This window comes from Diceros bicornis, chromosome 11 (genome assembly GCF_020826845.1).
Source record: "Diceros bicornis minor isolate mBicDic1 chromosome 11, mDicBic1.mat.cur, whole genome shotgun sequence".
NCBI classification, from domain to species: Eukaryota; Metazoa; Chordata; class Mammalia; order Perissodactyla; family Rhinocerotidae; genus Diceros; species Diceros bicornis.
In genome coordinates, this window is record NC_080750.1 from 15,914,674 (window position 1) to 15,937,002 (window position 22,329).

At 40.2% G+C, this 22,329-nt stretch overlaps 1 protein-coding gene across 1 annotated transcript; it reads left to right on the forward strand.

The window, feature by feature from the left end:
• Positions 1-638: 638 nt before the first annotated feature.
• BBS12 (Bardet-Biedl syndrome 12) lies at positions 639-15,360 on the forward strand. Its single transcript, XM_058550010.1, has 3 exons — positions 639-709; positions 8,391-8,453; positions 10,266-15,360. The coding sequence occupies exon 3, from the start codon at positions 10,276-10,278 to the stop codon at positions 12,418-12,420; it is 2,145 nt and encodes a 714-aa protein (XP_058405993.1). The 5' UTR covers positions 639-709; positions 8,391-8,453; positions 10,266-10,275; the 3' UTR covers positions 12,421-15,360.
• Positions 15,361-22,329: the final 6,969 nt, after the last annotated feature.

The window sequence follows — 22,329 nt, forward strand, 5'->3', positions numbered from 1 at the left end:
AATTATTAAAGAGTGGTTTCTGTTTCCAACACGGAATCCATCGTAGACTGTTGCTATTAGTGGTTGATGGGGTTGATGAGGGAAAAAATGGAGAACTGCTCTTCCCAAGGCGCTTCTGTTTGGCTACGAGAGGAGGCGTTACTAATGACACTCCAGGATCATGAAAAACAGGCGAATAATACACGTCATAAAGTAAACAAAATTCCTTCCTTGCTCCCCCAAGGAAACTTCAGCCCCAGTAAAAGGTTACAGCTTCGCACTCACCATGTTTCCAACCGGTGCCCGCAGCCCGGAGCACCCAGCCTCACCCCGGGGCAGCGCCGCCCAACAGCAGCCTCCCACCCGGTTGCTAAGGCCGCTCTAGCGGACCTCTCATGCAGCTCCGCCCACCCAAGCTTGCCCTACTGATTGACAGTCATTCCACCCAATGGGCAGAAGAGAAGGCCCTTTAAGCCAGCCCCCCTCTCTTCTCTCTACCAATAGTCTAACGCTGTGCCTTTCTCAGCCTACAGTTAAACGCAACTCTCCGTCTGGTTTCTTAGCGACCAGGACCGCGGGCCTGACCCGGTGTGCCCCACCCCCCTTCGCACATGCGCAAACTGCGTGCGAGGAGCGGGACGGCCCTGGCTTTTTTCTGCCAGTCAGATTCTCGTCTGGCGGTGGGAAGCCCGGGACTGGAGCCTCCCGTTGGGGTGGCGAAAAGAGCGAGGTTAGTAGCGAGGTGCTTCCACCGACTGCTCTGTGGTGAAGACGTGGGGAGCCCTTGTTTGCTTTTTCTGACCTGTTAGGGCCGGGGAAGGGATGAGAATCTAGGGCCTGGTGGGCCTGGGGGAACTGGTCCAGCTTTGAGCGGAGAGCACTGCTCTTTCCTTCAGCCTCCACAGTGCCTGGGGCTTGGCCTTTAGCCGCTTCCCTCCTCCCTGGTTCGCAGGCTTTCTGGCAGGGTAGGCGACGACAGTTCTTCGTAGGAGGGGCGTGGTGCAGCGATGTCGTTGGAAGGAGGTCGGTATGGGGGCAGGATGGGTCTTGGGATGCCCTTGAAGCCCACAGGAAAAAATAGGAAAGAGTTTTCACCTGTGTTGTGTTTATTTGCGGGTTGGGCTTTGGCCCCACCCCTAATCACTCTCAGACATCTATCCCCACTCCACACTCTCACCCGCAGCCATTCCATTGGCTGAATCCCAAGATTTCAACCATATCCAGCGTAGATCCGCACTCTTGCGTCGGACACAGGTAGCCTGATAATCCAGCTGACTCAGTAACGGCCGAGATTTAGGCGCCCTTATAACCGCTGTAAACCAAGGCAAATTCTTGTCCAGAGGGCCAGACTGGCTGGTTCTGCCCAGTCCTGAATCTGGTCATGGACCAGCCAAAGGGTGGGGGAGAAGGACTGAGGTAGATCTCTGACTTCCTAGTAGGAGTGAAGAGGTGATAGTCTTTTAAAACTTACACATCAGGACTCTTTTTATGACTCTTGCATTGCCTTCTCTAGGGTCAATACTTGATTTTTTTTTAAATCAGACTGGATTCTCCAGCAGTGGATTCAGGAAGAACATAACTTTCACCTAGTCTTTTTCCTTTGTCCTACTTATCTCACTGAAGATACAGCAAGAAAAATGTGCAGAGTACATTCTTGAAGCAGTCTCCCAAGTCACTTTTCATACTGTAGTAAGTAGGAACATGACACATTTTCTGAAACCATCATGCTGTCTTGTTCACATTATATCCCAGGCAGACACTCAAGCATTGTAGTCACTGATTTAAAAAAAAAACTCATTAAGATTCTGGAAAATAGGTAATGTTATTCTAATATTAGAAGTGATTTTTTGGGCCGCCCCTGTGGCTTAGCCCACGCTCCACTACTGGTGGCCCAGGTTCAGATCCCAGACGGGCACTGACGCACGGCTTGTCCAGCCATGCTGAGGCGGCGTCCCACATACAGCAACTAGAAGGATGTGCAACTATGACATACAACTAACTAATGGGGCTTTGGGGAGAAAAAGGGGGGGAAAAAAGGAGGAGGATTGGCAATAGATGTTAGCTCAGGGCTGATCTTCCTCACAAAAAAAAAAAAGTGATTTTACTGTATAAAGTTACCCCAATGTTATGCAAATTCAAGATATTTTGTGAATTAAGTAAAATGTTCACTCAATTATAATATATTGATTTTTCAGACCATTAATCTGATTGGAAAAGTTGCTCTTGATAGTGTCAAGGACATACACTTTATACTACTAATATTAAAGGGATTTCTGAGACCCAGAAATGAATAAGTGCCAATATATAGAACCAAATTCTAATTTCTAGACTCTCCTGGATCAAGTTTGATCTCATGACAATTAAAAGGCTGAGTAGGGGAGCCAGCCCACTGGTGTAGTGGTTAAGTTCGCGTTCTCCACCTTGGCAGTTCGGGGTTCACAGGCGCGAATCCTGGGTGTGGACTTATGCGCTGTTCATCAAGCCATGCTGTGGCGGCATCCCACATACGAAATAGAGGAAGAAGGGCACAGATGTTAGCTCAGGGCAGATCTTCCTCACCAAAAAAAAAAAGGCTGAGTAGTATGTTAATCTGCTTTTACATCACTCTATGATTTAGGCTCTTATATTTGGGATATTAAATTCTAGTAAAAATGATTTTTTAATTATAGGCTCATTGCAATTTCTAGGTCTTAGGTAGGAAGTACTCAGTCTTAAAAAATAGCTGTTACTAATCTAATTGTACTATAGAACATTAATAATAATAATCTAGGAAAATATTAAACACATTAGCACTCTTAAATCTCCCAAATTTATTTAATACTTTCTACATGTCATGTACTATGCCAACTATTGGGTGAAAGGAACTGAGTGTAGAATATAAAGATGAATAAAAGCAAGGAACCCCCACATTAGTGGGGGAGATAGGCACAGACATAAATACGGGGTTTTAAATTCAGACTGCTAAGTGCTTTAGTAGATGTGTAGAAAGTGTTTTGGGAGCACAGGGAAGAGGCACTACCCCTCCCTGGGGCTGTAGAGAGGGCTGTATCAAAAATGTGGCATTTGCCTTTGGCCATGAAAGATATGTAGCATTTGTCAAGGTGAGGAAATGGTAGGATATTTCAATCAGAGTTTAGTGTGTACAAAAATGAAAGTAAATGTATGTTCTAGTGTGGCAAAATCATGAGGTTTATAAAGAAAGGTGGAAGATGAGTCTTAGAAATTGGATTGAGGTCAGATTATGGGACGCTTATGTCAAGCTAAGGAGTAAAGACTTTATTTTCTAGGATAAATAGATGTTTTTAGACAGTGGAGTGATCTGATTAGGTTTGTGCTTTACAAAGATAATTCTGACAACCAAGTGAAGAAGGAACCATTTCGGAAGTAACTAAAGGGCCTCAACTAAGGCAGTTCTGAAAAGGAATCATATCAACTCTAAGGGTGGTTGAACCTTAAATTTGTGGTGGAGGAACACTGACGGTGGCATGTGTTTAATTTTGTTTCAGTTTTGTACTTTAAGATAACAAATATAGTGAAAACCATTCATTCATTCACTATCAAATATTTACTGAGTGCCTGCAGTGTGTCAGACTATATCCTTGGTATGTGGAATATCTCAGTGACTAAAATTGCCCTCTTGGGAATTACATTACAACAGAGGGAGATAATCAATAAATAATAAATAAGTAAACTATGTACTATTTTATAAGGTGATAAGTGTTATGGAAAAACAGAACGTAGAGCAGATAAAGGGAATCTGGAATGTAGAGGGAAAAGAGAAGTTTGTAGTGTTAAACGGGGTGCTCAGGATAGGCCTCGTTGAAAAGGGGGAAATTTGAGTAAATATTTAACGGTGGTGAGGCAATAGATTTCTTGGTGAAGAGCATCCCAGAAAGAGGGACCAACTGGAACAGCAACACTAAGGTAGGGAGCATACCTTACATGCTCCAGGAACAGAAAGGAGGCCAAAGCAGAGTGGTAGAAGGATATAGTAGTAGGAGACAAAGAGGGGCAAGAGACAGGCGACCAGGTTATTAGGTTACTGTAAGGACTTTGACTTCCCCTCTGAGTGAAATGGGAAGACATTGCAAGATTTTAAGCAGAAGAGTGAAAGATTCTGAGTTAGTTTTTAAAAAGGACTCCTGTGTCAGACAAAGGAGTAAATACTTTATTTTCCAAGTTGGGGGTTTTTAGGCAGTAGAGTGATATGATTAGATTGCTATCTTGAGAATAGACTGGAGATAGGCAAGCTCTTGGTTTTGATGACGAAAAAAGCTAATCATACTCGTCAGAAAATATTAATTTTTTTAAAATGCAGCTCCTGAAAAGCATTGCATGTCTAAGTATTCTAAACTAAGTACTTTAGATGAGACTAGACATGATCTTAGGAAAAGAAAGTTTCTTCTGATGTCAAAATCCCAGTGAAGTAGTCTGACTGTGCTCTTCTGTTACACACTTAGAAAGTTAAAGCTTTCTGGGCTGGCCCTGTGGCTTAGTGGTTAAGTGCATGCGCTCCACTACTGGCGGCCCGGGTTGGGATCCCAGGCGCGCACCGACACACCGTTTCTCCAGCGATGCTGAGGCCGCGTCCCACATACAGCAACTAGAAGGATGTGCAACCATGGCATACAGCTACCTACTGGGGCTTTGGGGGAAAAAAAAGGAGGAGGGTTGGCAATAGATGTTAGCTCAGAGCCGGTCTTCCTCAGCAAAAAAAGAGGAGGATTGGCATGGATGTTAGCTCAAGGCTGATCTTCCAAATAAACAAACAAACAAACAAATAAATAAATAAATAATCTGTTTAAAAAAAAAGTTAAAGCTTAATAACTTAATAAGCTTGCCAGCTTAATAGCTAGCAAGTAAAGTTGTTAGGGATCCCAGTAATGAAACAGGGATCCCAATAATGAGAGCTGTCTGTGGAAAACACTGGTGCTGATGTATAGCAGAACAAGAATCAGATTGTGTCAGTTCAATGTCAAGAAAAATTGCCAGAGGTACTTTTCATCTTTGAAATTATCTATTTCACCATATCCTCCACTTTCTTTGCCTTATTATACTCAGCCTCTTGTTTGAGTTTTTATTTTATGTTAATTATAGTGAATTGTAATCTCTTCAAAATAATAATTTAGGAGCTCTTCTAAACTTAGGAATGCTAAGACTTTTTTAAAAAAAATTACTATTGAAACTTGGAATACAGTCTTCAAATGCTGAAACAGATCTCTTGAGTATTTATTTTGATATTAGTTTTATGTGAATTTTTGCTTGTAGATTAGTTTTGTTTGAAATATTTCATGCCTTCTCTGGGAGACCTTTATTCATATAAATTAAATACAGACTAAGTTTGAAATAGCCCATGACTTTTTCCTTTTGCTCTAAATTCTCTGTGACTTTTCCACTCATATGGTAATATCTTGTGATTTAAACATATTATAGAAATGAAGCCATAAACAGAGACTCTGACACCTGAAATAAAAAAAGGGCATATCCATATTAAGGGTATGAACAAGGCTTATAAGAAGGCAGAAGGGCTTAGAAGTGGGAAATGCAGTAGAAGATTCTACAGAAGAGAGGGCGAATTACTATCATGCTGAGTAGAGGGGGAGCCAGAAGGTAGTATTGTATAGTAGTTAATAGCATGGTACTTTGGCATTAGACAAACCTGGGTTTTAGTCCATAACCTGTTACTAACTGGGAGATTTTGTGTATGTTACTTAACTATTGTTTGTTTTCTACACCATTAAAATAGGTTAATTCTAATACCTACCTCAGGTTGTTGTTGTGAGGACTACATTACATAATGCATGTAAAGTGCCTCCTATTTAGTAAGTTCTCAAAACATATTAGAAATGAAAAACAGGGCTGGCCCTGTGGCTTGGCGGTTAAGCGTGCGTGCTCCACTACTAGCGGCCCGGGTTCGGATCCCGGGCGTGCACCGACGCACCGCTTCTCCGGCCATGCTGAGGCCGTGTCCCACATACAGCAACTAGAAGGATGTGCAGCTATGACATACAACTATCTACTGGGGGGCTTTGGGGGAAAAAAAAAAGGAGGAGGATTGGCAATGGATGTTAACTCAGAGCCAGTCTTCCTCAGCAAAAAGAGGAGGATTAGCACAGATGTTAGCTCAGGGCTGATCTTCCTCACAAAAAAAAAGAAAGAAAGAAAGAAATGAAAAACAAAAGCAAAAAGGCAGTCTTGTCTTTTCAAACTTGTCTTTTCAATAAATTATTCTGGAGCAACTGGATATCCATGAGGGAAAAAACAACTCCTACCTCACACCATTTACAAAAATCAATTTAAGATGAATTATAAACCTAAATGTAAAAGCCAAACCAAAATTGGAGGACTCACACTTCCTGACTTCAAAACTTACTGCAAAGCTACAGTGATCAAAACAGTGTGGTCCTGGCTTAAGGACGGACATATAGACCAATGAAATAGAATTGAGAGTCCAGAAATAAACTGATACATCTATTTCTGATTGATTTTTGACAAAGGTGTCAAGACCACTCAGTGGGGAAAAGAGCAGTCTCTTTAATGGGTGGTGCTGGGACAATTTTATATCCATATGCAAAAGAATGAAATTGGACCCCTACCTCACACCATATACAAAAATCAACTCAAAATGTATCAATGAACTTAATATAAGATATAAAATTATAAAACTCTTTGAAGAAAACATTGGGTTGAATCTTCATGACTTTGGATTTGACAATGGATTCTTAAATATGACACCAAAAGCATGAGCAACAAAAGAAAAACTAGACAAATGAGACTTCATTAAAATTAAAAACTTTTATACATCAAAGTACATTATCAAAAATAATGGAAATACAACCTACAGAACGAGAGATAATATTTGCAAATCATGTTTTGATACGGTTCTAGTATCCATAATATATAAAGAACACTTACAATTCAACAACAAAAAAACAAACAACCCAATTTTAAAATAGGCAAAAGATTTGAATGGATATTTTGCCAAAGAAGATATGCAAATGGCCAACAAGCACATGAAAAGATGCTCAACACCATTAGTCATTAAAGAAATGCAAATCAAAACCACAATGAAATATCACTTCACATCCACTAGGATATCTATTATTAAAAAAGCAAACCAAAAAACAGAAGATAAGTGTTGGTGAGTGTACTGGGTTGAATAGTGTCCCCCCCAAACTCATGCCTACCCAGAATCTCAGAATGTGATTTTATTTGGAAATAGAGTCTTTGTAGATGTAATTGGTTAAGATGAGGTCATACCGGATTAGGGTGGGCCCTAAATCCAATGACTGGTGTCCTTTTAAGAAGGCCATGTAAAGGAGAAGCAGAGATTGGAGTTAGGCTGCCAAAAGCCAAGGACTCTGGGAGCAACTATAAGCTGGAAGAAACAAGGACGGATTCTTCCCTAGAGCCTTCAGAAGGAGCATGGCCCTGCAAATACCTTGATTTCAGATTTCTGAATTCCAGAATTATGAGAGAATAAATATGTATTGTTTTAAGCCACCCAGTTTGTGGCAATTTGGTACAGCAGCCCTAGGAAACTAACACAGCAAGAGGTGGAGCAACTGAAGCCCTTGTGTATTGGTGATGGGAAAATAAAATGGTTCAGTTACTATAGAAAACAGTTCCTCAGAAAGTTAAACATAGAATTACTATGTATGACCACCTCTAGCTGTATACGCAAAAGAATTGAAGGCAGGTACTCAAACACTTGTACACAAATGTTCATAGTAGCACTATTCGCAGTAGTCAAAAGGTAGAAACAACTCAAATGTCCATCAACAGATGAATAGATAAACGAAATGATACATACGTATAATAGGATGTTAGCCATAAAAAGGAATGAAGTACTGACACATGATACGATGTGGATGAACCTCAAAAACATTATGCTAAGTGAAAGAAGCCAGACCCAAAGGGCACATATTGTATGATTCCATTTACATGAAGTATCCAGAATAGGTATATCCATAGAGACAGAAAGCAGATTTGTGTTGCCAGGGGCTGGGGGAGAGGAGAATAGGGAGAGACCGCTTAATGGCTACAGAGTTTTCTTTTGGAGTGATGGAAATGTTTTGTAACTAGATAAAGATAGTGGTTGTACAACATTGTGAATGTACTAAGTACCACTGAATGGTACTAAGAATCACTTTAAAATGGTTACATTTATGTTATGTGAATTTCACCTCAATTTAAAAAAAATATAGAAGAGTATCTTTTGTATTCAGGGGTAGGCAAAACTTTTGTAAATAGAACCCAGAAAGCAATAACTGTAAAAAGAAAAAAAAAAAGATAAATGGACTAGGGAAATAGCTTGCCAGGCTGTATTAAGGGCCACTTGTGGTTTGGGATCTTGAACTTAAAATGACGCCAATCAGCATGGTTGTTTGTGTTTTTCTGTTTATTTTCAGCTGCCCCAGGGTAAGCATGGAGTAGACAGAGTTGGATTTCATCAAGATTAGTGGCTTTGCCAGGTAAGATGAACCAAAAGAGGAACAAGGTTTCAAAGGTGTATGTGCAAGGGAGTGATTGTAATAACTGACAAATGGGAATTTAAACTGGGTATGTAGAGAATTGATAATATGGGGGTGACTGGTGGTGGACAGCAAAAACATGGCAAAATCAGATAGTTGTAAGACATGATGAGTCTCAGGATTATTGAAGTTGGAGTCCTAGCATATATTTTGATGCTGTCTAGAGATATGCCTGAGTGTGTCAGAGTTTTATTTTTATTTTCCAGAATTGAAAATTTAATAAAAGAAGATTTGAAACAGAGTTCAAACAATCCATTATATATTTTCCTGGGCTGCACTACCTGTTCTCCTTAGTCCTTAAAAACCTGTAGGAAGCTACTCTTGAGGAATAGTTGTGTTGTGGCCCCCTGCTGATCTTAAGGTATTTCTCGAACTGTGGGCATTATAGAAACGAATTTACAGTGCTGTGGCCGCTATTAGAAGAAAACCAAAACTCTAAGAGTTGTTTGCTTTTTGATATTTTGGATTTAAAATATTGTGATAAATATTACTTGAAGAATTATGAAGTCTTAGAGTTGGAAGAGAAGTTTATATTATCTGCAGTTTTAGCTCTAGTACCTCAACTGAGAGCTCTTATCTCGCAAGACAGATCATTTTATTATAGACAGCTTTTTAATTAGGGGATACTTTGTTAAAAAGTTCTTTTTATTGGGCTGAAGTCTTTCTCATGTAACTTCTTCCTATTAGTTTTAGATGTGAATTCCGAAACATTATGTGGAAAAGGTCCAGTTGCTCTTGAACTTCCCTTTAAATAGGACATTTTTTTCCCTTTATATTCTAATCAATAGCCAAATCCATCCTCTTACCTGCATCCGTCTTCCACATTTCTCATCTGGATAACTATAGAAGATTCTTAACTGGCCTGTCTGCCTCCAGACTGGCACTCATCCAATCAGTTCTCTACACTGTTATCAGAGTAGTAATATATCCAAAACACAAATAATATTGTTTATTATTATTATTATTATTATAACAAGTACTCATGAAGCACTATATGCAGGCACTGCTCTAAGCACTATACTCATGTACCCCTTATAATAACCCTATGAAGTAAATTGTCTATTATTATGCTCACTTTTCAGATGTGGAAACAGGGCAGAGTAGTTAAGTAACTTGCTGAAGGCTGTTACTAGTAAGCTGCAACTAGTAAGCAATAGAGCCAAGTTCAAACCCGGACTTCTAGCTTCAGAGTACATGCTTTCAAACACTACATCAAGCTGTTTCTTTATCTTCCTTACTTAAAACACTTCAGTAGTTCCCATTATAAGATCAAGTTTGACATGGTGCATAATGCCCTTCAAGATCCAACCCCTTTCCTCTTCTAGAGCTTCATCTCCTACTATTCCCCACTACTTTCTTTATATTCCCATCAAATAGAAAAACTAAACTACTTGTATTATCCCAATGCACCCTGTTTTTTCACATATATGTGCATTTACTACCACCTCCTTCTACTTGCTAACTCTTTCAAATTATTCTTCATGACTCACTCCAGGTATTGCCTTCTGGAAACATTGTCTATTGCCTGCATGATCCACTTCCCCTGTTGGATGAAGCGTTCCTCCTCCACACACCCATACCTTTATCATTAATATCATTATAATACTATATCATTGCACTGACCATATTTAATAGAAACTGTATATACCAGAAACTCCTCATAGTCAGGGACCATTTCTTATTTTTCTTTTATAAGCATCTATACCCACGAATTACACTGAATAAAGTTCCAAGTTTTTATTTTGTTTGCAGAGGATGATTCATGGTGATGGCTTGCAGGGTCATGAACGAAAAAAGGCACATGGGACTTCAACAACTTGCATCATTTGCAGAAACAGGAAGAACTTTCCTGGGCCCAGTAAAATCATCTAAATTTATTATAGATGAAGAGCGTCATGAAAGTGTATTAATCAGTTCAACAGTAAGGCTTCTTGAAAGTTTGGATTTAACCAGTGCAGTGGGACAGCTTCTCAGTGAAGCAGTTCAAGCACAAAATAACACATACAGAACTGGAACCAATACTCTTTTGTTTCTTGTTGGAGCATGGAGCAGTGCTGCTGAAGAATGTCTTCATTTGGGTGTCCCCATTTCATTAATAGTGTCTGTAATGTCAGAAGGCTTGGACTCTTGTATTGAAGAAGTAGTTTCCCTTCAAGTCCCTGTCTACAATGTATTTGACCATATGGACAACACAAAGACATTTTCTGGATTTGAAACATTTAGTGTCAGTTTGGGCCCTTTTCACCAAATCCCTTCAGATGCTGGTTTGATACAGAAAAAGCATAATCTCAAAGATGTTGCCTCTCAGTCATTGACCATTTACAGTCTTTCTGGGAGACCTGTTAAATCACCTAAACTCTTTAGGCATCAGGCTAAGGTTGAAGTAGATAAAGACACATCACAAACCCCTCAAACTCTGAAAAACAGTCTGCTTGCAGACACCTGCTGCAGAAAGTCAATACTAATCCACAGTAGGCATTTTAATAGGACAGATAACAATCAACAGATAAGCAAACCAGATGGATTTCTAGAACAACATGGTGCAGCTACTCCCAAAACTTACAGATGTAATGATTTGGTAGAGTTGGAGATGGGTTTGAGTCATGGAGATCACAGCAGCATGAAATTAGTAGACAACGCAATACGACTGCAATATCAGAATGCAAATATGCAACAGGGAAACCGTACGATGCCATTTATGTTTGACATTTCAAGAATCTTCACTTACTGCTTACCAGGTTTACCTGAAGCGTTTTCTTGTGTCTGTCCAGGATATATCACTGTTACATCAATATCTAGTACTACCCTGATCAAGGAATTGCAGAATCAGCCTGTCCGGGTAGTTCTTATTGAGGGTGACCTCACAGAGAATTATCGCCACCTGGGATTTAATAAGTCTGCAAATATTAAAACAGTATTAGAAAACACGAAGGTTCAACAAGACAGCTCAGAAGAACTGTGGATAAATCATGTATTGCAGGTATTAAGTAAGTTCAACGTGAACCTTGTCCTGGCACAAGGAAATGTATCTGACTACTTAATTGAAAAATGCATACACAGTAAGCGGTTGGTAATTGGGTCGGTGAATGGCAATGTGATGCAGGCTTTTGCAGAGGCTTCAGGAGCCGTACAGGTGGCCTATGTTACACAAGTGAATGAAAACTGTGTGGGTAATGGGGTCCATGTGACCTTCTGGGGAAGCATTCCCTTGGATGTTGTAGATATGGTTGACAGAATGGCAATCATGTTAAAAACAGAAGGAATTAATTTGGTAACGGTAGTGCTCACCAGCCCAGTCACTGCACACATGCAAGCCAAAGAAGATAGATTCTGGACTTGTGCCTATCGTCTGTATTATGCTCTAAAAGAGCAAAAGGTCTTCCTTGGAGGTGGTGCAGTTGAATTTTTGTGTCTTAGCCATCTTCAGATTCTCGCAGAGCAATCTCTGAATAAAAGGAACCAAGTGTGTTCAGGATGGCTTCGTAATACTTCCTCTTGGCTGGCCTCATCTCTGGCACTATACAGACCGACTGTCCTTAAATGCCTGGCCAGTGGATGGCACAGATACCTTTCAACTCTCATATATAACACTGCCAGTTACTCCTCAGAATTTGAAGCCAGCACGTTCATTCAACATCATCTACAAAATGCCATAGACTCTGGCTCTCCTTCATCTTACATCTTGAATGAATGTAGTAAACTAAACAGTGGAATTTTCAATTCAGGCATTTCAAATAAACTGGAACAGATTGCAAGAGTTTATGACATTGTTACACCAAAGATTGAGGCGTGGCGCCGAGCTTTGGATTTAGTACTGTTAGTACTTCAGACAGACAGTGAAATTATTACTGGACTTGGACACACACAGATAAATTCACAGGTATCAGAGGGCTTTTTATTTTTGTAGTGTTATGGGCTAAGTCTTTGGAAAATAATCTTTTGTAATATATCATGCTAATAATAAATTTTCTACTGGCCAAGTCATAGTGCCTAAAATGTCAGCTATTACCAGGAAGAAAATCATTGATATCTGTCAATAACTGTGCAGGGTCCAAGATTTCACCCTACTTACATGCCGACAAGTTAGCCTGTTACTGTTACATGGGATGCTATAGAATACATGAGAACTTGGGTCAGAGACAAAGAACTTTTATTATTCGCAGCAAAAGCAGTAGCCAGAGCTTTGTGTTGGTTTTTGTCAGTTCCCCATTTCTCAAAGTCCTACAAAAGCAACACAAAGGGCCAATGATGGAAGCCTGCACACACACTGGGTTGTGTTACTGGAGAGGAACACTGAGCTTGGGATATTCACTGCTTTTATAGTAAGCAGAAACAATCCTGTTCTTTGCCCAAGGGGAGTCATTACCTCATGCCTTAGGGTTGCTCGGTGTAAACACAAGCCTGAGACATGGACTAGGTAAAGGTAGGTCAGGTCATTGCATTCATGGCATACCCAGAAAGTATGCACTGTCACTCAGAGCCCATGATGGATAGCCTCTTCCAAGAGTTCACTCCTTAACCTGACATGTTCTTGGCCAAACTTGAATTTTCATGCCACTCTATTGGCTACTTTGATTAGTCTGACAAACAGGTTGTTTAGTCAATACCAAATCCATGCAATTGGTCTCATATAGCAATTAATTAAGGCTACTATCAACAGACTCTTGCGCAGCAGGATGAAGCCAGTCTGCAGTATTGACCTCAGTCATGTCCCCCAGGGTCTTGAATTTAGTCAACTGTAAATTCCAGGGGGGTACCAGTAGGTCTTTTATTAGCCAGAATGTAGTCTAAAACCAATTTATTTTCCATTATCACTCACGCAAGGGAGCTTTGACTTGCTGATCTTTGATGTCATTGCCAAAAATTACAGGAGGCAATAGATGGGCCGAAAAGCAATCCCCATCCCTAATGGAGAGATCTTCCATGGCCCATTTTCCCCACATACAAGCACATAACCCCAACAGGCTGAAGTCACTCTACTTCAGGATTTGTCATTAAACCTGATTTGTATCACCATTATTTAGATTTGATTAAGTCACAAAGATAGTGTCACCCAGTAGTTGCAGCCTCAGTTGCCCTACATGGCAAATTCCAAGGCCATTCAAACATTAAAAGAAGCATATGATCAGTCAGATTGAAACAAGGATATCCTGGTTCCTGTGTTTGCACATGTTCACATCTCAAAGCTGCCATTGATGGCGTTGTGTACTGCCTCCAATACTGAATAAGAGCCTTAATAAGGTGTTGAGCCTCTTCTTTGGTGGTAGGGTGTCAAGGAGACTATTTGTTTGATTCCCTGAGGGATTGAGTGCTATGCATCTGTCTAGACAGTCTCAAGAAACTTTACTTGGCAAACAGTGTTCTGAATTTTGTCAGGGTTTATCAGCCACTCCTACTGGTAGGGTTAGATAACTCCACAGTCAGGTAGATAATGGCCACAGTCAGGGCTATTAAGACAGGCTTCTAACTTGTCAACCACCAGAACATCGTCTATGTAGTGAACATTTGGGGCATCAGAGCATAGAGGCACTCACACGAAGTCCCATCCCGCGAATGGGTTAGGGAATGGGAGTGGATGACAGGAAGTTTTCTCTACATGCAACAATGCCCTGAATGGGAGAATCTCCTCTAGCACTTTATGAGCATTTACAGTATAAACATATAACACCTCAATATCAATTCTGTATTTTCATAACAATAGTACATTGAATTGGTCCACAGGGTCCCACCCACGGTGTCGTTTTTTTTCCTTTACTGCAAGATTTGCTCCAATCCTATCAGTTGACTTTAGTCACTTTTCCCCCTCTCTGGGAATATGGACCAAGAAGTTTAACACTTGCCCATTGGGGCCTTTAAACAGCTGGCAGGAGATTCTGCTGTTTCCCTGGCTGGGAGCTCAGGAAGGAGCAGGGAGTGAGGGTGGCAGCCAAGGAGGTTCTGTTTTTCTGTTTTGGCTTTTCACTTCAGTGTTGGTGCCAACTTCTCTTCTATGCTCTTCCCAGGATCTGGAGAGCACCCAGACTCCAGGGATCTTTCTGTTTGCTCTCCATACACCATGGAATCTCCTCAGTGTCCTGCAGTCCTTGGTACTTTTGACCACCCTGAGCCAAACCTACTTCCCCTATGGGACTGGGTAAAATGGTGACTTGGGCACCTGCGTCTAACGGAGCTGTAAAAGTTTGAGTCACTTTCTTCCTCATAGTTCCCCCAGCACACTGGGCTTCTTCCTTCAAGCAGCTGAGGTCAGGGTAGAGGGTGAAGGAGGTATCAAGAAGTGTAGAGGGAGAGAACAGCTCCATGCCCGTAAGCAAAGCCTTGAGTTTGCAGTAGTCCCTGTTATCCACGGTTTCACTCTCTCTAGTTTCAGTGACCCATGGTCAACTGCGGTTCAAAAGTGTTACATGGAAAATCCAGAAATAAACAATTCATAAGTTTTAAAAATTGCACACGTACTGATGAACCGTGATGAACTCTCACTCTGTCCAGCCTGGGACGTGAATCATCCATTTATCCAGCGGATCCACACTGTGTATGCTACCTGCCAGTTAGTCACTCAGTAGCCATCTCAGTTATCAGATCGACTGTCACGGTATCGCAGTGCTTGTGTTCAAGTCACCCTTATTTTACTTAATAATGGCCGCAAAGCACAAGGGCAGTGATGCTGGCCATCCAGACATGCCACAGAGAAGCCATCAAGTGCTTCCCTTAAAGGAAAAGGTGCAAAATTCTCGACTTAATGAGGAAAGAAAAAAATCATGCTGAGGTTGCTAAGATCTACAGTAACTTTTATTACAGTATATTGTTATAATTGTTCTATTTTATTATTAGTTATTGTTAATCTCTTACTGTGCCTAATTTATAAGTTAAACTTTATCATAGGTATGTACGTAAAGGAAAAAAACATAGTATATACAGGGCTTAGTATTATCCACGGTTTCAGGCATCCACTGGGGGTCTTGTATCCCCCATGGATAAGGGGGACTACTGTACTTTTGGTTTTAATCGGCTGCCCAACTTGTGCTCAACAAGCTTGTATTTTCAGTATACTCAAAATTTTATTTCCTCACTGCTTACAGCATTTCTTTCAGCTTTGGGGACCCCTTGACTTAGCAGCCACAGGCGAATTTCTTCTCAGCTAGGACCCAGGAGTATGCTGTGTTGTTATCATGTTAACATCCTTCCTCCTCCCACCCTGAGGTGACTGAGCAAGAACCAAGACACCATTTGGGTGGCTTATTTAATCTTACTTCTCACTGCTTACCCTCCAAACATTCATTAACAGGTAGGACAGTGGGGGGCCCCTATTCCTCTCCCCCTTTCCCACTACTTGAGTGAAAGTATTCACTATTGGATCCCAGTTATATCTCTTAACCCATCCCATTGGGGCCTTCATCTTTTCCAGAAAACCATGGCTCTGCCAGCCAAGACTGTCAAGAACTGTGCAGGGTCTGAGATGTTGCCCTGTTTATAAACTAACACGTTAGCCTGTTAAAATTTAGTGGGATACTAGCAGAAGACATGTGACTCCTGGGTCAGAGACAAAGGACTTTATAGTAGCTAGAGCTTCATGTTGGTTTGTATTGGTCCCCTGTGCTCCCAAGTCCCACAGGGTTGACATAAAGAGTCCATGATGAATTCCTGCACTCGAGGTAGGTTTTGTTGCAGGAGAGGAACACTGAGCTTGGGCAATTCACAACTTTTATAGTAAGCAGAAGTAAGCCTGTTCTTTGTCTGGAGGGAGATACTACATCATCATTCAAGATTTTTCACCGCAAACACAGCCCTGAGAAGTGGCCTGGAAAAAGAGAGTTCAATACCCAGGAAGAGCATGCAGCGATGCTCAGAGCCCATGGCAGACTGCCTATCCCAACAAAGTCTTTCTCTTTTGCTACTTAGCCATAAATTGAACATTATAAGGACTGAATTATATGTGTGGTTTTGGAATTGAATATTAGAAGAGCTCTAGGAAAATAATAATAGTAATAATCAAGTTACTGATTACCTACCATGTTCCAGCCACTGTTCTAAATTTTTTATAATGTTGCATTAATTTGCTAGGGTTGCCATAACAAAGCATCACATATTAGGTGGCTCAAACAACAGAAATTTATTTTCTCACAATTCTGGAGGCTAGAAGACTGAGACCAAGGTGTTGGCAGAGTTAGTTTCTTCTGAGGCCTCTCTCCTTGATTTGTAGATGGCTGTCTTCTCCCTGTGTCTTCACAATGTCTTCCCTCTGTACCTGTCTGTGTCCAAATTTCCCCTTTTTGTAAGGACACCAGTTATATTGGATTAGAGCCTCACTAATGACCTCATTTTAACTTAATTGCCTCTTTAAAGACCCTATCTCCAAATACAGTCACATTCCGAGGTAGTGGGTCTTAGGACTTCAACATATGAATTTGAGGGGGCCCACAATTCAGCCCATAACACTTTAATTATCTCAATCTTTGCAACTTCTATTTTCTTGATTTTATAGATGAGGAAATGAGCTTAGTAAGGTTAAGAAACTTGCCCAAGGTCTCACAGCTGGTAGGTAGTAGAGCCGGAATTTGAACTAAGATTTTTTCTGGCTTCACAGTCTGTATCTCTAAGCATTAATTGTGGTAGGAAGCTTTTTTATCTGTAAGGTAACAATAAACAAAACAAGAAGAAAAGAGAATGGTTTATTTATAAATTATAGGGCTAATTTAAATGTAGTATTAGAAAATGTGATTTGTTTATCCTCATGCTTGGGTAAAAGAATGTCATTTTTGGTTTGGTGGATTGTCTTAAATGTGATCACATGAAAAATTTTCACAGATAATCTTTCCAGTTATATATACTGTCTTTGATCAGAGTTAGAATAATAACAATGTTGAGTGTTGGACTGCTTTTAAAAATAAAGTGTATTATTTTACTTGAGTGGATATTGACACTTTTACTCTCTCTATATGTACTATTAACACTTCGTTTTTATTAAAATATTATGAATATTACGAGTGCCGCTAATATTAATGTAGATGCTCAGCTCAATTTATATAATAGTTTTCTTGTGAAGTTAGTATTTGCATGTATTAGTACAATTAAATGTTTAGTAAATCTTGTAATAAATACTTTCCTTTGAAACTAGAAGTCTCACTCTAATAAAACTTCATGAGTTTGTTTTGTTTCCAGATTTTAAAAACTTTGTACTATTATGTGGTTTATTGGCTAATTTTCTTACTCTTATAATCATAAGTAACTTTACGTTTTAATTACTCAAGGAACTGTTCTGTCCTTGCAAGCTGAGGGCAATCCTTCAAATAAACTTGATCCACCTAAGTAAGTGGATTCTCCAAGGACCCCTGTCTACAAGCAGGTAGACATTTCTCGAAAGACCAGAACAGTGTTGACATCTTTGTGAGACTGACCTGCCTCTGTAATATAGACTACAAAGAGGTTTGCAGTCATCCTACATCTATAGTATAGTTCATCTTCCCAAAGATAAATAAGTCCTCCTGGACCAGGAATTAACTAGCTCTTCAAAAAATAATCCTTAGAAAATTCCAGCAATGGAATCCCCACATAGTCCAGAATACGGGCAGGTGTGTCTGTCCACCCAGAGGCAGGACAGATGCAGGATCAGCAGAAGGGAAGTGGGGAGCAGCAAGAGTGAAGGCGTTACTGACAGGTCGTTGTGAGCTACAGTCCCCAAAATAAGTACTTCCAAAGGACAAGACTCTACTGAATGAGAATATGGGTAAGAAGGTTTGAGAACTAACTCATGGGCATCAAATTTTGGGCAAGTCCAAAACAACAACAACAACAAACAACAACAAAAAAACAAAAGCAACCCCACTTCTCTATGTTTGTGTGGATACAATATTGACTAGTCGTGGTGATCTAAGCTCTGAAGAAGATCAGAAGTACTCAGCACATGCTTCCTTCCAGGAGGACTGAGCCACGCTCTGAGGGAAAAAAAAAAATGTTGGAAACAAGTAAAATAGAGCAGGGCAGGAACATTTGGAATAAGGGAGAGGGAAGATTTACATTGGGAATGGTAAAACCATGTCATTTTGTATTAGGCTGGGTGGCCGGGAGACTCAGAGGAATAAGATTTCTGAAAATAAATGTAACCTTGAAGGCAAGGTCCACAGGCCTCTAGGAAACACAGAGCTGGAAGTTGAAAATCTTTCCAACCAGACTTTATAAGCTGAGAAGGACTACACAGAAAAGCTTTATTTTCAGTCCTTCATTTATAGCAGGAGGGAGACCACGAGCCGTGAAGCAGAGACACTGACCTTGGCCCATCCCCATCTCCTCCTCAGGAATCCCCTCCTGTGATGGGATCCACAAAAATCCATGTAATTCGAGCATGGGGAAAAAAGAAATGCCATTTAACCTCAAATGACTTTAGTGCAAGAGAAAGATTAAAATGGATTAAATAATATTTGAACAATGACAACTCACCAGAAAAAAAATGTAGCTACAAAGCAGAATTAATATTTTAAAGGAGTTAAAGAAATCATTTAAATTGAAGTTTTTGAAAAAACAGCACAAATTAGAAATGAAGATCTCAGAAATTGGATGGCAAACCACAGGTTGTGAAATGACAACTGACACAACTCAGAAAAGAATTGGACTAAATTACAGTAACACAGGAGCAAATAGACTCCACAGAAAGCACAGGAAAGGAAGTAAGTTTCATTCCCAGAAACTCAGTAGAGGAATCTCCTCTTTCACAAACTCTTCTAAATTTCCATAACAGAGATCTGCATTGTACCATTTTTCTTTTAAGATGGTGACTTAAATGGCCAAACTTCACAAAGGATGACTTTCCTATGTAAAGCACAGTCCAATCTAATATTAGAGTCACCTTCTAGAACTTTCAAAGCCATTAATTACTCATTTAAGTTCAGGGGCAGCTCTTGGCTCACTAGTTCTGGCTATTGTCCTACTCTGTTTATGAGAGGGAAGCAATGGTGGATCAAAGGAGTCCAGGGTCTCTCAGGGTGGCAGTGCCTTGCAGTCACCAAATGGCAGAGTTTCCATGATCATAGCTTTGCAGGCCCACAGACTTTTGTCAGGATAACAGGAGGTAATCATCATTAGGGGAATTAACTCATACTAACCAAACTCACAGAGAATTGTCATGTAAACCAAGATGTTAATTTCATATTTATATTTCTAACATAACCACTAGAAAAAACAAAATACTCATATGAACTGAGTCAAGAAATTTTTTCTTCCATGTATGAAAGTCTCTGGGAAGGTAGGAAGATGGCTTATTGAGTCTGGAATTGAAGCCAAGGGACTCTTCTGATATAGTGCTAGCCAGACACCCTCCAGCAACAACACTGGAGACCCACCACTAACCAGGAAGGTGAGCTTTTGCTCACTTCTTCTGTTGTCATACTCTTTATTCAGATGTTAAGATAATTAGACGCTGCTTTCTTTTTACTCAGTCATATTTCAGACTTGTCCTCTGGAGGCAACACCCTGTGGTCCCTTTGGATGGTAATTTATTGCTTTGATTTGGGAGACATCTCTCCTATAGTGACATCTAAAAATCACAATTACCCACTTCATGACACTTGTTTAACCCCCAGAGCTTAACCTTATCTCCAGGTTCTGGGAGCAACAGATTATAGTCTCCTATGGCCCAACTAAAGATTATCCTTACCACGATAAAAGACTGATGACAGGAAGGTATCTGTCAGCTTCCAAGATGTGCTTGTGGTGTAGTCAAATCAGCATTGGACTGAAAACTAGGAGACCTGTGTTCAGATTCTGACTTTATCCCTTAGGTGACCTCGGGCAAATTACTTAACATCTCTTAATCTGTTTCATTATCTATAAAATGTGTTCTTAAAGTGACTTTGAGGTTTAAATTAAATATTCATTACAATAACCTAACTCAATAAATATTAACTGCATGCAAATATCTAGGAAATAAGTCAGGCATTTGGAACATTGTTATGAAACAATTTTATGAGATTTCTGTTCCTTTCCTAGCTATACAATTTTAGTGATTCTCCTTTGCACCCCTCCCTCCCTTTTTATAGTGATTAGAAGTTATGCCCCATGAACAAAAAGGGTCAGTGTGCCTATTTTGGAGATAAGAGCAATAGGAAAGGAAAGTGCTAAGGCAAGATGTTTTGCTTCTCAAGGTGGCTAGAGGAGATAACCCCTGCAGTTGAAGAAAATAATGACAAATAGTAGTAATAGTAGGTTTGATGTAGTGCTTTACTCTTTTAAGGAGTTATTAGACTGCCACTTCTAAGAGTAGCAAGGCTCCTTGTTCCCACAGGAGTGTGCTGGCCTAAGAGAGCAAAGCCAAGACCAAGCTAGGGAGGCTCCAGAGCGAGCAACAGATGATTGCAGACGGCACTACTCTTCAATCAGCCTCCCTTGAAGTGTGCATGTGTCATCTGTTACCAATCATGCTGTCAAGTTCCTGTTGTGATTGCCGCCTGCTTTCCTTTAGTATTTTGTTTACATAGAGCAGCAGTTCTCAACCTTGGTTTCACATAAGAATCGACTGGGGAGCTTTTAAGAAATCCTAATGTCCTAACCACATCCGCAGATATTTATTTAACTCGTCTGAGGTCAGGGCGCCAGGCATTGGTATTTTTAAGAGCTCCCGAGGTGACTGGAATGTACAGCCAGGATTGAGAACCATTAACTTGAATAAAGGGATGATTTTTCGCTTGCTCAGTGGTCCTCAGTCCCCAGCTGCACTTTAGTATCACCTGAGGAGCTTTCAGACAAATTAAATCAGAAGCTCTGGAGTGGGTCTGGGTATCTGGATTTTCAAGGCTCTCCATATGATTATAATGTGCAGCCAGGATTGATCATCACTGCTATGACTTAAATAGAACATGAAGAGATGATCTTGTTTAATACAAAGTAAATGCTATCCTTCTGTGGGGAAACTGTGAATTTTGCAACTTCGCAAAAATATGAAAAGTCATGCACTTAGCTGCGGGCTGGGGAGGATAATATAGGAAAGGGGCACAGAGATAAGGAAGAATAAGGAAAAATAACAAATCTTCATTCATTACTTTATATGAAACAATTTGAATTTCTAAAATACCAGATATAATCAACTTTAACTCAGCAATCATCTAAAGAAGGATTGCTCCTTGCCAAGTGTTGATCATAGATCATGGCTACCATTAAAGAGCACTTCTTCATGCCAAGTAGGTTGAGGAGCACTTTACAGGCACAGGGTTGCTTAATCTTCACAGCAGTTCTGTGAGGCAGGCTCTATTATTATTTTCATTTTACAGATAAACTGAGGCACAGAGGCTAAGTGTCTTGCCCGAGGGACACAGCCATTTAGAGATACGGTCTGGCAATAGGACTCGAGAGACCCTAATGGCAGCCAGCGGTCTCTGAAGAGGAGCAGGCGCACACACACGAATGTCCACTGGGGTGCAAGAGGAATATATTAGAATTTCTATTTCTGTTCATTTTTTTCTGTAATTTTAATTATTTCTTTATATTATGGAGTTTACATATCATTAGTTTGGTAGGACATATATTTAATTTACAAATACATAAATATGCACATATTGGGTCATATGTTCGAAAAGTCTGAAGACCACTTCTCTAGGAGCTAATGGGTACACAAATACACAAATTCTGCATGTGGCAGAATATGAGTCTGTTTTGAGAGAGTAGAAAGTAATCTACGAGCCAATATTCACTGAAGGGTGAAAATCAAATGAATTTTGGTTAGCTCTATCTTCTACATGTGAAAACATTGCAACTTAACAAAAATATAAGACATTTTAGTGACATACCCTCAAATGTTGTGAAGTACTTTTCAATGAGCCATTCTAAAACATCT